General features: G+C 40.9%; 1 protein-coding gene across 10 annotated transcripts in view; it reads right to left on the reverse strand.

The window, feature by feature from the left end:
- The window catches only part of LOC126236693 (oxidation resistance protein 1), a 785,360-nt gene that overhangs the window by 206,599 nt on the left and 560,064 nt on the right, over positions 1–18,697 (reverse strand). For 9 of the 10 annotated variants that reach the window (XM_049946190.1, XM_049946189.1, XM_049946188.1 and 6 more), the window contains 3 exons: positions 13,945–14,193; positions 6,057–6,202; positions 2,519–2,632 (listed from right to left, as the gene is read on the reverse strand). In XM_049946190.1, coding sequence (XP_049802147.1) covers positions 2,519–2,632; positions 6,057–6,202; positions 13,945–14,193 — 509 coding nt within the window. The remainder of the gene's footprint in view (positions 1–2,518; positions 2,633–6,056; positions 6,203–13,944; positions 14,194–18,697) is intronic. The other variant, XM_049946192.1, reaches the window with a different exon arrangement.

Below are 18,697 nucleotides of genomic sequence, written 5' to 3' on the forward strand. Positions count from 1 at the left end.
ATACTCCAATTACTTCCATTAACAATTTCATAATAGCTATAGTCATCATCTTAATAGTTATATTTATCTTATATGTTCACATTTCCCTTTTCAGGAAATTTTTTCTTACTATTATGAGACTGCATTTTGCTATCAGCCATTTTGCTGCCTTCATAGCTGCACTTATCTACTACTATCGGAGTCTCATTTTCTAAGCTAAATCCCTCAGGAACACGTGATTTGATCCAACTGAACTAGGAACCCTTGCTCTACTTTTGTTGATGTTAACAGAAGAACCTCTTTTCAAGACATTCCATTCAGTTAATCTTCCAAGCCCTTTGCTGTATCTGAAAGAATCTCAATGACATTGGCAAACGAAAGTCTTTAATTTTTTTAACGTTCTTTTCACTGAACTTTAATTCCTTACCCAAGTTTCTTCTCTGTTTCCTCTACTGTTGGCTCTATGTACAGAGAGGGTAGTAAGGGAAACTGGCCATGGCCTTGTCTCATTCCTCTTAACTGTTGTCTCCCTTTCAATGGTTTTGTCACTTGCAACTGCAGTCTGGTTTTCACAAATGTTCTACATAATACTCAATTATTTCAGAAATTTAAAGTAATGCACAGCACAATTTAGGTAAAGAACATTGCAAATGTTACCACATCTAAGTAGCCGTCTACACTACTGGCCATTAAAAATGCTACACCACGAAGATGACTTGCTACAGATGCGAAATTTAACCAAAAGGAAGAAGATGCTGTGATATGCAAATGATCAGCTTTTCAGAGCATTCACACAAGGTTGGCGCCGGTGGCAACACCTACAACGTGCTGGCATGAGGCAAGTTTCCAACTAATTTCTCATACACAAACAGCAGTTGACTGGCGCTGCCTGGTGAAACATTGTTGTGATGCCTCGTGTAAGGAGGAGAAATGCGTACCATCACGTTTCAGACTTTGATAAAGGTCAGATTGTAGCCTATAGCGATTGCGGTTTATCGTATCGCCACATTGTTGCTCGCATTGGTCAAAATCCAATGACTGTTAGCAGAATATGGAATCAATGGGTTCAGGAGGGTAATACGGAATGCCGTGCTGGATCCCAACAGCCTCGTATCACTAGCAGTCGAGATGACAGGCATCTTATCCGCCTGGCTGTAACGGATCGTGCAGCCACGTCTTCATTTCTCTTGTAAATGTGTTACATTTCCTAACGAGTCTTCCTGTGAATCTGTCTTTGCAAAACAACAACCCTCTGCACGAACAGTTCGACGTTGTTTGCAGCAGCATGGACTATCAGCTCTGAGATCATGGCTGTGGTTACCCTTGACGCTGCATCACAGACAGAAGCGCCTGCGATGGTGTACTCAACGATGAGCCTGGGTGCACGAATGGCAAAACATCATTTTTCCAAGTTCTGTTTAAAGCATCATGATGGTCACATCAGTGTTTGGCGTCATGGCAGTGAACGCACATTGGAAGTGTGTATTCATCATCGCCATACTGGCGTATCACCCAGCGTGATGGTATGGGGTGCCATTGGTTACATGTCTCTGTCACCTCTTGTTCGCACTGATGGCACTTTGAACAGTGGACGTTACATTTCAGATGTGTTACGACCCGTGGCTCTGCGAAACCCTACATTTCAGCAGGATAATTGACCACCGCATGTTGCAGATCCTGTATGGGCCTTTCTGGATACAGAAAATGTTCAACTGCTGCCCTGGCCAGCACATTCTCTAGATCTCCCACCAATTGAAAACATCTGGTCAATGGTGGCCGAGCAACTGGCTCATCACAATACGGATGCCAGTCACTACTCTTGATGAACTGTGGTATCGTTTTGAAGCTGCATGGGCAGCTGTACCTGTACATGCCATCCAAGCTCTGTTTTAATCAATGCCCAGGCGTGTCAAGGCTGTTATTACGACCAGAGGTGGTTGTTCTGGATACTGTTTTCTCAAGATCTATGCACTCAAATTGCGTGAAAATGTAATCACATGTCAGTTCCAGTATAATATATTTGTCCAGTGAATGCCCGTTTATCATCTGCATTTCTTCTTGGTGTAGCAATTTTAGTGGCCAGTAGTGTGTATAGGAATGATTAAGTTACATTACGAGAACAGAAAAGAGAGAATGCAACTGATTTCAAAATAATAATTACGCATATATGACGAAAAGAAAATTTTAAAATGTATGCATATCATTTAAATCAATCTAAATACCAAGAGATAACTGGAATACACATAATAACTGTTTTTAAGTAGAATATTGTCAGATAAAGATTGCACCACAGGTTGAATGGAAGAAAATGTGCTTTGCTAGTGCTTGAAAGTACATTAAACATCATTTTAGTATACCTTCTTCAAATGTACTAGGAAGTCAAATATCTACAAACAGCAGCTCTCATATACAGTGCAGGTGTCATGTTACACAAAAATCAATCAAATACAAGGAGTTGTGTGACAGCACTGCAGGGTAAACATGCCTTTGGACAGATGTGGACAAACGTGCATCAGTGGTGATCTTGCTTGTCGCTTACCCCACGGTGTCTGGCAGGGCTGGGGTTGGAGGGGGAGGGCCAGGACCAGGGGATTTGCTACTCTCCTCGCTGGGGGTCTTGAACAGCCCAAAATCCACCAGGTTGATGGGGGAGCTGGGTGGTGAATCAGTGACATAATTCCACTGGTAATTTACATATGTACAACCTCAATATTTACAGAAATTAAAGCTGACAGCCTATTCTGAAAATATCACTGTTCCATTGTTTTTAGACCATAAAATTTACTAAATTACATTTTATAAATTTTATTTGCATCATCTTCTTTAGCTATAATCATTTCTTTCATTTTTATGTACTGAAGCCCTTCAATATTAGCAATATCTTGATTTGGGACTTTAACCTTTTGTCTTTAAAAAATGGCACAGAAAGCAATCACATTTTTACACACACACACACACACACACACACACACACACACACACAGAGAGAGAGAGAGAGAGAGAGAGAGAGAGAGAGAGAGAGAGAGAGAGAGAGAGAGAGAGGGGGGGGGGGGGGGGGTGCTCAGACTGACACACAGGAGAATGAGCAAGGATGTATGTACCTTCATCCGTGTAAGTTATCTCCATGTTTTGCATTGGTCTCATCCCCCTTTAGCAACCATGCTCTTACAGTAGCTAAACAATAGCCCTACATACTTTTCTTTCAGACCTGCTTAATCTATCTATTCATTGCCTCTGTAAATGACTACTCCCAACAGCTGCTCTCTATTTAAAACCCTCCACTTCTCACTCCCCTCTATTTGCTCACACACTCACTGGAATTCTCATTTACGCCAGCCATAAACTTCAACAGAATGCATCACACCCCATCTTTATGTTATCCACCCTGTTGCTCAAATACTTCAAGAGTGGTGCCCTTCTTCTCGTCTCTCACAAACACCAACCAGGACTTCACTCTTAACAAACCTGCCCCTACTAACCAAGAAGCTTAGCCTGACCTTGCCTTCCTGCTTAACCTCTCACTTCCAGCAAATATCCAATCTGAGACCAAACATAGCAATATTCAAGTTCCAGCAGCTCACTGTATTGGCCCAAATCCCGTTCAGAGCTTGTAGTCCAAATCTATCTCTGATCCAGGGTTTTCATTCTTTAAAAATGCCTAACCTTCAGATCCACAATGAAATTCTATCACACTGCCCTAATCACTCATCCTTAAACTCAACTGGAGAAACCACTTCATAATCCAGTCCTAACCCACAACAAAAAGAGCAAGGATGTAACTTTACCTGGAACAGTATTGTCCAATTCCCAAGGTGATCCTCCTCCTATTATCTCCAGACATTCCCACTTCCAGTATCTACATACGACTACAGTGTGCCGCCAAGCTCATTGGGTTGTTTACAAATTACCATTTAACTGCATGGTTTTTTTGTATTGGACTGACCATCAAGAAACTAGGAGAGTGCACTGGATAGACAAAAAAAGCTGGTCACTTGAGAGGGGGACATGTAATATCAAACTGCTAAACATATTCTACAGGAGGGCTCTATGGACCCAACTGCCTGCATCACCACATGGGCAATTTTGATCCTCCCACCTAATATTAGGCTTCCTGAAATCTTGATTAGTAACTTGCTCTCCGACTTATTCTCGTAACAGGCTAATCTCCTGGACTAAAATGTATTAACATGCAATACCGCCACTACTTTTATTACTATTTCATATATTATTGATTTAAATACACTTTCCCTGTCTTTATTCCTTTCTTATATACGTTCACCTGCCCGTTCTTTGTCACCCCCTCCTTCCCTCCCAGTCTCTGTCCTTTTCAGGTTTTTAACCCTATCATTCCATTTCAATTATGGTTTCTCTGGAATCAGCTGCCACAGTGTTTAACAGTATGCAATCTCCAGTTTCCTCTGACCATGTTCCCACCTTCATCTTTTCTTTCCCCTGCCCTCGTCATCCTGGAATTGGAGTGAGCGCTCTCTCTCTCTCTCTCTCTCTCTCTCTCTCTCTCTCTCACACACACACACACACACACACACACACACACACATCTCAGTAGCACTGGATTTCTCGGGAGTGAAGTTAAGCACTGACCAACCATTCTGTTTCTTTTTTGATCATTTCCCACTTACCTTTGTTTCTTAAAAATACTTTCATAATAGTGAAAAAATATCTGTTTTACACAATTACCAAAATATACAAACAACACAGAGTAACATAACAACCTTCAGATAAAACAAATGTTGTGACATCGTTCCCATCACTGCAGGAACAGCTCAGCATAGCGTCAGTCTGACACACTCCCAGTTTGTAAACTTATTTGTGAGGTGCATATTGGTCAACTCTGAAACCTACCCATATTGCTGCACAGCAATGTTAACATACAATTGACACTGGCAGGAAAACAAATGCAAAGTAGAACCAAGCTGCACTGAATTAAAGCTTCAAGATACAAAGTAAAATTGGTGTTACTTTTGTCAACAGCAAGAACTATGAGTGAATGGAACACGTTTCTTTCCAACCAAGATGCAAAGCACATACTGTAGAGTTGTGCAATGTTGCTCAGGTATTTTCAGTCTAATTACTTTGTAATGAGCCACTGGAGATCACATTCCCCTTATACAAAAATACTTGGAAAATATCCCAAGAGCTACCAAATGCATGTGCGTGTTTTTTATAATTTTACAATCGTCTGAGAAACAAGATGTCTTCCCAATGCTGTAGTGGGCTTGAGGACTCCATGCTGCAAAATGTCACTCCAGGCATCAGGTTTTAAGGGCATGCTACACACCACAAAGCAGGTGTTTATAATTGAGTTACTGATGGGTGTACATTTGTAACACTAGAAAATTACACCCTGAAGTAACAGCACAGTATATTTGTAAGTGCAGGTCTCCAGATACATTTGTTTTCAGCTGTCAAACCAACACTCCTGTCATTTTTTCCACCCTTTGCTTTTTTTATACACAGCATGTTCCTCTAAATTTATTGTATTTGACTTGTTCGCACAGTTGGCTTTAAGGAATGAGAGTATATTAGTTCACTGTACGTATGGTCAATTCAAAATATGATGTGTTTTCAAATATACAATCTAGTGGAAAGATTACACAGTACACACACTAGATAGTGAAAATACCATGTCTAACTACATATTAAAGCTTCTGGCTACGCAAACAATAATAAATGAATAGGAAGGCAAGAGTGTATTTGTAACGCAGAAACTTAATTTCTCCGACAGTTAAGCTCAGCACTGAGCTATTTGTTTAATCAGATCACCATCAGACATAAGTTGATTAGGTTCTGAACACAAATATCACTGTAAGGAGAAATCATTTTAAATTTAGTTGCTGAATACTGATAATTTTTGAAGCTCAAAACATTTGTTCTTTATGGATATGATTCTAAATAATAAAATAGATCTAACACTACTTTCGAAAGGCAGAAAACTGTCATATTGTTAAATGTTAACAGAACAGAGACTAGAAATACATGCAATAATTTGAAATAAGATGATCAGTACCATAAATGCCAAATTATCAATCATTAATTTAAGTACTCTTAATCATTACCTTGAAAACACTTTGGAAAACATTGATGAGTGCTGCTGCGCATCTACAGCGGAAGGCGTCGGTAGTCCCACCAGAGGATCTTTATCATCTTTTTCACCAGTTATTCCTTCCATCCACGAAAGTGGGTATGACAGCCTTTTCAGCATCTATATGTTATGTAAATATTAGTAATTCTTTGAACTGTGAAACTAATTACTGCATCTTTGAAATGAAAATAAACAAATAAATTAAATAAAAGGTAAAAGAGGTATATGAAGGCTGTATTACTGCTCAAATCTGAGGACTCAAATGACTATGTAACACTAACATTTTAATACAAGCAAAAGTAATGGCTAATTAGATGAAATGCAGGTATTAACTTCAATCTATACATCACAGATACAGTGAATAAGTGAAATGACATGTGATGTATACAACAACAGCAACAAACAAAAATCTGGAGGGGCTGAGAAAGATGTGAAAAAGTTGATGTACAGAAAGGGAGAAAGGAGCCGGTGCCAGAACAGTACAAAACTATGAAGGATAAGTACTATGAAAAACAATAAAAATATTGAAAAATCTTGTAATCACTACCTGAACTCATTTAGCTAAAAAGAGAGCAGAATCAAAAAAATATCACAAGTACGTATAGTTTCCAACATTGCTTTCTCTCAAGGGTAAAATTTATAAACTATTGAAAAATACATCTGTATTTCTCCATAGAGCCATCTTCTGGAGGATACTGGGACAACAGCTGTTACGGAATGTTAAGTGTAGAAAGGATAACACCATCAGCTACACTTACTAGTTTTATTCACATGCATTCAGGCGCATGGATACAGCAAACATGCCATATACAATACCATATAAAACACGACAATTTCTAGTTAATTATACAAATAATCAGATATTAACAAGGGAAACTCCAGGTAGGAATACCAAGAATGTAGTAAAAGATAGATTGCTACTTACCTTGAAGAAGACGTATCAAGACGCAGACGGGCACAATTAAAAGACACTTACACAAAGCTTTCAGCCATAACCTTCATCAGCAAAAGAGAAACAGAAGCCATTCACACACACAAGGGAGCACATCTTGAGCACACATGATTGCCACTCTGCTGCCTCGGGATAGAATGCATCTATCATGTGGGATGGAAGCAGCTACCTGGAGGGGGCACAGATAGGAGAGGGGACATGGATAGTAGTATACAGGGTGGGGGAGGAAGGAATGCTGTCTGGTGGAGTGTGCGCGGACTAGAATGCCAACACGCACAGCATCAGGAGGTAGTGGGGCAGGGAGCTGAGGAAAAAAGGAGCAAAAAAAATGGGAGGAGCAGGGAAAGACGTGCGAGTACGTTGGCAGAGGGCAGCAAACAAAGAGTGTGGGAGATAGGAATTGGGAAGGGATGATGGGACAGACAGGATGAAACTGTTGGGTGAAGCGTGTGGGGACAGTGTGTTACTGCAAGTTGAAGCCAGGATAGTTATGGGAACGGAGAATGTGTTGTAAGGATAACTCCTCTGCACAGTTCAGAAAAACTGGTGGTAGAGGGGAGTATGCAGATGGCTTGGACAGGGAAGCAGCCATTGAAATCAAGCATGATATGTTCAGTTGCATTTTGTGCCACAGGGTGGTCTACTTTGCCCTCGGCCACAGTCTGGCACTGACGGTTCATCATTGTGGACAGCTGGTTGGTAATTATACCAATATAAAAAGCTGTGGAATGATTACAGCAGAACTGGTAAATGACATGGCTGCTTTCACAGGTGGCCGGGCCCCTGATGGGATAGTATAAACCTGCGACAGGACGAACAGGAAGTGCTGGGTGGGTGGATTGGTCAGGTGGTACACAAGGGCTTTTCATGGGGATACGATTCTTACAGCAAGGGGTTTGGATTGGAAGTGGCATAGGGACAGACTAGGATGTTGTGAAGGTTGGGTGGACAATGGATCACCACTTTGGGAGCGGTGGAACATGTCTCATAGAGGCTGTCCCTCATTCCAGGTAATGATGACAGGCAATCTAAGCCCTGGCATAGGATGTGGTTCAGTTGTTCCAGTCTGGGTTGGTACCGGGTGATTAAGGGGCACTCCTTTGTGGCTGGTTCTTGATTGATTGATTGATTGATTGGTGTATGGGTCTAAACAGCTAGGTCGTCAGTCCCGCGATTCCAAAGTTACACATGGAAGAGAGAGCGTCTGCTAAAAAGTGAAGAGGATTCAAACTATATAATGAGGAAATTAAAACACACACAGTAGAAGGTATAAAAGGGTAGTCCAAATCTAAAAATGGGGAAAACAGAGGGATAAAAGAGCAGTCTTTGCAAGGGGGAGTGGCTGTGGGTCCCAGACTGGGGAAACTGGAAGAGATGCCCCAACCACAACCACCCTATCCCTGCTCCAGGAGTAAAGCAAAACCTTATATCTGAAAATAAAAACCACTTTGACAGAGGAAACTAAGGACCAGTTCAACCATCCGTGAATCGTCCGCCAATATTGAACTTAAGGAATCTGGAAGATGATACTTTGGACAAAGAGCCAAAAGGAAGGGAATTCCACCAAGATGTAGGATACCGTCAGTCTGGCTCCACAACCACATTGTGGGGATGGTTTGTTACAGAAGAGCAAACAATGAGTGAGCCTGGTATGACCAATGCAAGAACGGCATAGGACAATGGACTCCGTATGTCATTCCACTTTTGGGCAAAGTGAGATTTGACATAGATCCACATATCCACAGCTGGGGTCAGCTTATCTAGCTAAATGAACAGCCAGTTCATTTCCTAGGATACCCACATGACTTGGAACCCAGAAAAAGACAACTGAGCATGTGGCATGCCAATCATCTTAGAACCATCAGCATAGAAGACAGTGGCACCTGGAAACTCCTTAACATGGCACATACAAGATGCCAGAAAACCATAGGGGCAATGGAGAAGAACATTGGGCACATTCCACTGAGGGGAGATAGAGATCCCGACAGTGGGAAGTGAGACGCATTCCAACCGGTAATCCCACCCATGATCAGGAGGGAGGCATCCCTCATTTGCAAACAGGTCAGGGAATTGGTGAATGGCGATTGCGTAGGAAATCAGGAGTTGGTTCCATCGTATTGGTAAAGGGGGGATTCCCCGCCTCTGCAAGGAGACTCAACGGGACTAGTGCTAAAGGCACCAATAGCCAGACACACCCCAGAATGGTGAAAACGGTCAAGTGGTTGCAGAGTGGAAGGAGCCACTGAGCCATAAACCTGACGACTGTAATCTAGTCTGGACAGGACCAGATCATTGTAAAGATGGAGAAGAGTGGCACGGTCTGCATCCCAACACATCTGGGCCAGGAGGCGGAGAGCATTGCACTTCCTCATGCATGTAGTCTTTAGGTGGTGAACATGGGGCAGCCACGTCAGCTTTTTATCACAAATAAGGCACAAGAAATGCAACTTTGCTGCAACATTGAGGCACTGGTCACCTAAATAAAGTTCTGGACTGGGGTGTATTGTGGGTTGATGACAAAAATGCATAACCAGCATTTTTTGAGGGAGAAAACTGGAAGCCATGGGAGAAGGCCTACGCAGAGGCCTGTAGGATGGCACTGTGGAGCTGCCGCTCAGCAGATGCTACCGAGTGGGAGCTGAACTAGATGCAAAAATCGTCGACGTGCAATGCCGGGGTAACAACAGGCCCAACAGAGGTCACAAGCCCACTGATGTCTATGACAAAGAGTGTGACACTTAGCACAGAACTCTGTGGGATAGCGTTCTCCTGAATCCGAAGAGCATTGAGTGAAGTGACAACTTGAACCCGGAAGAGCTGGGGAGATAACTCGTGGATAAGGACTGGAAAGGGGCCACGGAAGCCCCAGTCATGGAGGTTAACTAAAATGTGATGCTGCCAAGCCGTGTCGTACGCCTTATGTAGGTAAAAAAAGAAGACCGCGACAAGGTGTTGGCATTTAGTAAAATGCCTGTTGGATAGCTGTTTCCAACCTGAGTAAATGGTCAGTTGGAGATCGTCCTTTCTGGATGCCGTACTGATACAGGGAGAAAAGGCCCTGAGATTTGAGTACTCAACATAATCTGAAGCTAACCATCCTTGCAAGTAGTTTACGAAGTACATTTGTCAGGGTAATCGTGTGGTAGCTGTTGAGAAACGTTGGGTTCTTCCTGGGTTTAAGAACAGGGATAACTATACTGTCTCACAATTGTGACGGGAAAGTACCTGTGAGCCAAACATGGTTGAAGACCCTGAGGAGATGATGTCTCTGGGTAATGTCAATGTGTCTGACCATCTGGTTGTGGATGGAACAGGGGCTTGGGGCCTTATCATGAGAAGAGGTACGAGCCTGCAAGAACTCCCATTCAATTAAGGGTGAATAGGGTTCAGCAGGGTGAGGGTTGAAACACAGAGGGATCTGTTCAACTCAGCATTTCTGCTGGAGAAAGATAGCGGAACAGGAAGAGGACACCAATGCCATCACAAATTGTGTCACAACGTTTTCTGCGCGGACCAGTGGATCAGTACACAGAGCATCTTTGAGGTTAAGACACTGGACAGTTGACAGACGGTTACGGAGCTTGGACCAAACCTGCGATGAAGAGGCATACGTCCCCAGGGAGGAAACACCGTGCTCCCAGCATTCCTTTTTACTCTGCTTAGTAAGGTATTGAGCCTTAGCACGGAGATGCTTCAAAGCAAGGTGGTTGGTCTGTGAAGGGTGTCATTTAAACTGCTGAAGCACCTGTTGGCAGTCCTGGACAGAGACTGATACACCCTTGGTCCACCATGGTACCGGTTGACGATGGGGGTGGGGCCTGTGGATAGGGGACAGCAGTGCCAGCAGCATGAAGAATAGTAGCACGACCACATCAATGCAATTTGAAAGGGAGGTCTCGAAGTGCACAGGAGACGTAAAGGCCCACTGGCCCTGCAGAGTGCCCAGCGGGAGGGCCTGTCTGCCTGGCGGCAGCAGGAGAACAATAGAATCACTGGAAAGTGGTCACTGTCACAAATATCATCATGGGATGACCGACGTAGGGAAGCCATGAGAGCATGGGAGGAGATCTCGATATCGACAGCAGTAATTGGGTAGTTAAATCTGCATTGAGGGGAGACAATCAAAGCCTGTAATAAGTTGGTCAATTAGGAGACCCCTAAGGAGGAAAAACAGGGGTGTGAGTTGCTGTATTAAGGTAGACAGTTCAACATAAGGAAGTGGCCTACCTGGAGAGGGGTGATTGCCAGAGTCATTCGCACTCTTACCACTGTTGCTTCTAATTTGGTATGAAGGGGCATCCAGTCACTACTTACATCAGAGTGAACCGAAGTGCAGACCCTGCCAGTTGCTACCCTGAGGCCGGCGCAGTTCCGACAGAACGCCTGGTAACCACCAAATGTTGGAGAGTGGTCATCACAAAAGTGCATTTCTGGAAGAGCAAGACAGAACGCAGAATAGGAGGAAGCAAGACGTTGTATTTCCGGTAGATGATAATAGTATCCATTCGAATTCCACTGGGTGATTGTGTGTCAAGTCACTCGGTCAGTGGTCATCACCGACAAGAAACAAGGATAGGGCGACATCAATAAATAAAACAGTGTGGGGGGCAGAGGGGTGTGGAGGGGTGTTGCTGTGGGGAGGCGGCAGCCCTTTGACACAGGATGGAGTCTCTCATATTTTTAGCAAGCCTCAGCATGAGACAGGCGATCCAGGGACTTGTACTCTTGGACCTTCTTTACTCTCTTGTAAGCTGGGCAATGTGGTGAGCAAGAGGAGTGGCAGTCATGACAATTGACACACACAGGTGCTGAGCAGGAAGTTCTTGTCACTGCAAATACAGTGGCCAGGCGGTATGGGAGGGATTTTTTGGTGTGAAAGGGATGTCTGCTTAAAATGTCTTCCTTACATTAACTAGCAATCTATCTTTTCCTATATAGTTCATGTATTAACTACATTAGACTAAATCAATTCAAATTAGGTAATTTCACGTAACCTACATAAGAATAAAACTAGTAAACATAGTGGACAGTGTTATCCTTATCACATGTATGATACATCTGTATGTATCTGAGTAAAGGTAATTTGAAATAGAAACCTTTGAATTAGTTTGTAACTTGTAGGATAGTATAATGAGTAATGCAAGTAAACCTATGAGTAGAACAAGGACAGCGAGCAAGGATAACAAGAAATGAACCACAAAACTACGATCCGATGTCTTTGACATCCATTTCTTGAAATATTTTGGAACATATTCTGAGCTCAAGTGTAATTGAGTACCTAAAAGTGAATGACCTCCTCCAAGCTAACTAGCACGTATTCCAAAAAACACTGATCATGTGAAACCCAGTTCACACTTTTCTCTCATGACATACTGAAAGCCAAGGGTCAAGCCAGTCAGATAGATGCGGTATTCTTGTACCACATCTACGCTTCTTATCAAAAGTACATCATATAGTGGTATCAAGTATAATTTGTGACTGGTTTGAGGGTTTTTTGATAGGGAAGACACAGCATGGTATCTCGAACAGAGATTCATTGTCAGGTGTACAACAAACTTTGGGCGTGCCCCAGGGAAATGTGTTGGAACTATTGCTAGCCATACTGTATATCAACAACCTTCTGGACAATATTAAGAGTGACATTAAACTTTCCACAGATAATGCATTTATTTAGTATGAGACACTGTCTGAAAGATGTTGCACAAATATTCACAAAAATCTCAATAAGATTTCAAGATGATGTGAAAAATGTCAACATGTTTTAAATGTTTAGAAATGTAAAATTGGGCAGATCACAAAATGAAAAAAAATGTAGTACCCTATGGTTATATCACCACTGAGTCTCAGCTGGAGCCTGTCAACTCATACAAATACCTGTGCCTAACAATTTGTAGGGATATGAAATGGAATGATCACACAGGCTGTCATAGGTAAAGCAGGTGATTACTAGGGAAATGTAATCGGTCTACAAAGAAGATTGCACACAATACACCCTTGCTACCAATCCTAGAATACTGCTCAATGAGCAGGACCCATACATTATAGGACTAACATGGGAATTAACAAGAACAAAGAAGGGTAGCATGAATTCTCACAGATTTGTTGAACAATCTTAACTGGCAGACACTTTAAGAAAGACACCTGCGAAATCCTGGTTAGAAAGTTTCTATCACTAAATTTAAGTGATGAATCTAGGAATATATTTAAACCCCCTATGTATTGTTCCTATAGAGAGAGTGACGACAAAGTTAGACTAATTACAGCTTGCAGACAGATGTTCAAATCATCACCCTTACCGCACACTACACGTGAATGGAACAGGAAAAGGCAGTAATAACTGTTACATCGGAGTGTACCCTCTGCCATGCTCTTCACAGTGGTTTGCCTAGTATGGAAAAAAAAAACATAGACTATGTTATTAGTAGTATAGAAGTGACTGATGTTACCTCTTCAGCACTCCAGACTGATTTCACAACCACAGATCTGTTCTTTGTTGAAGTGGAACGGAAACACATTGAGAGAGGTAAGCAATAGTGCACTGACGCATTTAAGCAGTGATTATTTCAACACTCCATTTGCCAACAGAATGAGAATAAACCTAATACATGGTACAATGCGAAGGACCTTCTGCCATGCTTTTCAGTGCAGGAACATAAGTGCAGATAGAGATGTTGAAAGAGTATGGAGAAACGAGTGTGGGCTTGTATATCAGAACACTTGTTAAGAGATCCACAGGAGGTGCATAGATGTAATAGGAAGGTAAGGTTGAAAAACCGAGCACCAGACCAATGACAGATCAAAAATAAAAATTTTTGAAGTACAGTTTCATCCACAAAGTCCTCAGTAGCATATAGATGATTAAAGATATTGTTTATAGATATATTTTGTTTAACACTGATGAACTACATACCTTATTCTTTCTGCTCTCTTGTTTCTCTGGATCTTCACTTTTTTGACTACCTTCTTCACCTTTATCACTGCCTGAATCCCCCTCTTGATTTGAATCAAGACTGAAGGATACTGATGAAGTTTTCTTCCTACCAGATTCATGAACAGGAGGAGAGTCTTGGGACGTGTGAACATGAGTTGGACCCGACACAGTTCGAGGTGGTACCCATTCAGTCTTTGGTGCAAGAATTATGTCTGCATCGGAAAACACCTGCAAATGAATACATTACATAAATACATTTAACAAATATGAAAATGGAAATCAGAAGAAGAATATATGGAAGGAAGGAAGGAAAGAAAGAAAGAAAGAACTCTGTTTTTCTAGATGACAGCAGTTTCATCACTTGCACGTCACATGTCTCAACTGTGGTGGTTTCATGTAGGTGAATAGGTGACTGATGAATGCATGTACACTGTAGTATTATTGTTTTTGTCTGTGGTGATAACAACACTGCAAGGGAGAGGGTGAAACCTTGTTTGCTATTTTGCCTCTCACTTTTGAAAAGCAACGAAGGGCACTGAGCATAATGTCTCCATCTGATGTAAGAATTGCCATCAAAGATATCACACGCCTTCACTCCATGAACCTATATGGAGTGTCTTGGATTTAACCCAGAACACTAGTGCAAAGTCTGGTAATCAGCAATTTTATGTATCCATCTCCCAAATCATGGTGGCCAAATCCTAGCAATGGAAATATTTTGAACACCAGGATTCTAACAAATTACCTTCGATTTTAGTGGCACCATACTGTCGTGTCATAGCAATCTTGATTATTGAACTCTGTAAAGTGAGTAGTCATAAAAATGCCTCACAGTCCCATTTAAAGTATAATTTGGAAAAATACAATACGGGTAGAGGCATGCATCTAAGTTATTACAACTTTTGTCACCATTGCCAGGAAGGCCGTTAATGTAAGGCAATAATACTACTAAAATTAATGGGTGATTGTTTTCTCATTCTGCAAATGAGCAATATGTACCCATGAGTTTGATGATGTAGCTTATACGTAATGTCTGTGAGGAAAAAGAGTGTTGATTCAATTGCTATTCATCAATCCGTTGATGTTGGTTTCAATGTGTGCACTTTTAGTGGATTATTGTGAAAATCATCTATCCTTTCATACAGCAAATCACAGGCAAGCTACACTTTGTCCTGTCTAGTCAATGAACTATCAAATTCTGCAAACTAACAGACCACATAGTATGACTTGATTACATGAGATGTATTAGGAATGAAGAGCAAGAAATATTTTCCAACTCATTGGTGGATAGTCAGAATACACCATTTTCATGCACAAGACAAGCAATACCAAGTCTTTATTTTCAACACCTAAGTAGGTATCATATGAAAATTCCAAATTAATTATGTCTGTTTTATTATCATGCTGAATTTTAGTGGAGTAACATTTAGCTACACTATAAAGAAAGGTGAAACAACAAAAGAATTCATGAATCTCTCCACTGCACTATCCTTTATCCAAATCTACATGGGAAGTGCATGGAAACTACAACTGTTGTATAGAGTCACACCGAAACTGCTACAGTAGTCTTAGCAGCACTGACCACAGTTTATAAGAAATACACAGTGATGCAGCCAACTATGAAGTAATGGAAGTAAATAATGGACCACAAGAAAGCAAAAACATTGTAGCGCTTAGGCACGCTAATTATTGCAACTGAGGAAACCGGTGATAATCTAGTATACAAGAAGATTATATTTCCCTGCTTTGTGTGAATAAAAGTAAATGGTTACAGTATTAAATGAAATGTAGCCTTGACCCAGCAATCCTCAGGTCTGTTCATTGGTCCATTATGTTAATATGAGATAAATAATGTCCAAGAAATATTTTCCTGACCAGGACCCGCATAAAACAACAATATTATCATCTTTGATCAATCAAACAATTTCCACTAAAGGTTAGCTTAAAGCGACACTAGCTCAATCAACAAATCTTCCAATATTGCTTACAACAGTATCATACACCGAATACGGATTTCACAGTTCAATCACTGCATGGCAGACAAATGTACACATTCCAGAACTCCACAATCCTTACTACTGAGATTTCACTTAATTTTATCAGATTACAAGTCATGTGTCAGCATTCTATTAGCTGCTATTGAAGTGCTTATTTATACTCTTATTCTGCTACGCTGTAACCAATATGAGGATTCTAATAAAAATGAAAAAGCAAAAACATTTCCGAAGTTCCAACACTAACAAATTTAGCATTCAAATGCCTCTATGTCTCAATCATGGCACCCAATAATTCAACAGATAATGTCCTATCAAGTAAGACAGAACAGAACTGACGCTCATTTTTTGATCGACAGAACATTCCATCTAACATAGGCAACAAGTGTTAAGAAGTGTCAGTTTATATGGCCCATAGTAGTTGAATGGTCTTTGACAATGTGTGTGCAATACCTGTAATGTTGAAATAGAACCCTAACTATCCATCACATTCATTATACATACTAGTTCCATGTACATCACTTAACTTGCTCACTAACTGCTGCCAGAAATTTTATTTAAAATAAGCTGTTTATTTTTACAGACCTCGTATATGATATTTTATTAATTTTCATACCTCAGTATTTCTGATCACATTAGACACTAATACATTTTGGAATCCTCCTTTTGAATTGTCCTCTTGAAGTGTGCATCTAAAAACCATAAACGCAAATGGTTGCACAACCATCCACATTTAGGTCAATTTTTCAGTCACCTCATGTGTTAGCAAGGGAGTATGTTTTATAAAGAAAACAAGCAAGCAAGCAAGCAAATAAACAAACAAACAGTAACTACTTGTAACCACCCAACATAGTGCAACATACAGACTGGCAGATGAGAAAAAATGATAGTTCAGAATAAAACTAATGGGTATTGGGGCACTCAAGACAACACAGAATGAATAAGAGAAAATCAAAATGACACACAGAAAAATGAAAGAATAAAATTTAAAGTGTAATATTAAAACAATAATAATAATAATAATAAATTAAAGAAATTTCAGTAATGGCCAGACACCCATTGGAAATTCCTGCTCTGGAACAGTAATGATGTCAGCATCATACATATTCACAGCTCAGCTGAGACATGAGTGAGCTAAAAGCTTTCAATTTATAATTGGAAGCACTGCTACGTCCAAATGGAAAGAGTCAGTTCCAAATTACTTGCAAGGCTGTGTGGTGCAGGTGACAGTCCAATATTGCCACATATGCAAGCTAACAGGTAGTTTAAGCCACCACCATTGCGGAAAAACTACACACTTAAGTAACGTCACTTGAAATCTGATAGGTCCATGCAAATCTTTCAAATAGTTACAAGGCGCAGTATGCTTTTGCACTTCACATTGTGTTCTCGTAATGTTCAGGTGTCATTAGGAAACATATTTTGCTCCATGGCAATCAGCAGCAAAGTTTCAGTTTCAAGTTACTTTGTTTTATGTATTGCAATTTGCCGAAGGAGTCCACACACTTCTCTATGGAAGTCAGAACGACTTACATCACTGCCATAATTCAATCCTAATATCTGAATGGACTGCTTCCAATAAAAGTTCCAATCTGACTTGATCGGAGTTGGAGGCATTTCTTGCTGCTGAACATAGTATCTCTTCAATCGAGTGACTATTTTTTTTCAGCATTCATTTTGCATGTTCATTTTCACGGCCGTGTTTCTACGTTACGTGGCCTACGTAGCAATACACAAACACTATACTCTTGCAGGAACTGTGGGGCTTCATACTTTCATTCCAAAGGGTGCCAAGTTGCTTAAACAAGCCAGGTAAATTTAAATATATTACAATAAATTATTAAAAATCATAAACTTATCACTAATAATACAAAGAATAAAAATTCATTAACTAAAAATAAAAGGAAACTGGGGTCCTGGGGGTGTGGGTGCAAGGGAGAATTTATAGGAGAGGAACTGACAGAAAACTTAGTGAAAGCAGACAAAAGAGTGCCACAGCAACATAAAATGCTGAATATTATTTCCATCTGTGTGTTATATAAAAATTCTAGTTGAAGGAAACCACTCATATTGATACTGTGCCAGTGAAAGTGCTGAACAACCTGTGTACAACATACCTTATAAATGAGAGTGCTACATTAGAGGTACATACTCTATGTCACTGGCTTTCAGTCTTTATGAAAGAGTACTCAAATGACTGACCTCCTCCACAGCATAAGCAGAGGACACAGGTTTGATTCTTGGTAATGCCAGGGATTTTTCTTTGGTGGAGGAATGGTCTGGGGTGCACTCAGCCCCATGAGACCAACAAAGAGGTACTCAGAGTAGCGGCTCCAAGGTAAGGAAAACCATCAATGGCTGAGCGAGCGGTGTGTGCCTCCATACCACACCGAATGATGTCACTGGCAGATGATGAAATGGCAATTGGTCAGTCCCAACTGGTGCAATGACCTGAATGCAGAGCCTTCCACCAGTACTTTGTCTCCTACCTTCCAAGCTATTATATAGTTTAGCTTCTTTCACAAAGAGTTAGCTGTATTGATCTAACAATTGAGCTAATACTTAACAGCACTGCAGTATTAGCAAGGGTGCACAGTAATGGGAAATGAGAATTAATGGAAAGCTTATAGCCAAGTACTGGAAATGGCATTGCCATTGGTGTTATCTACTTAAGTTGCACTCTGAAATATGACTAATGTAAACAAGGAGTAGGGTTGTTATGAATTCAATTGTCCTCA

This window comes from Schistocerca nitens, chromosome 2, assembly GCF_023898315.1.
Source record: "Schistocerca nitens isolate TAMUIC-IGC-003100 chromosome 2, iqSchNite1.1, whole genome shotgun sequence".
NCBI lineage: Eukaryota > Metazoa > Arthropoda > Insecta > Orthoptera > Acrididae > Schistocerca > Schistocerca nitens.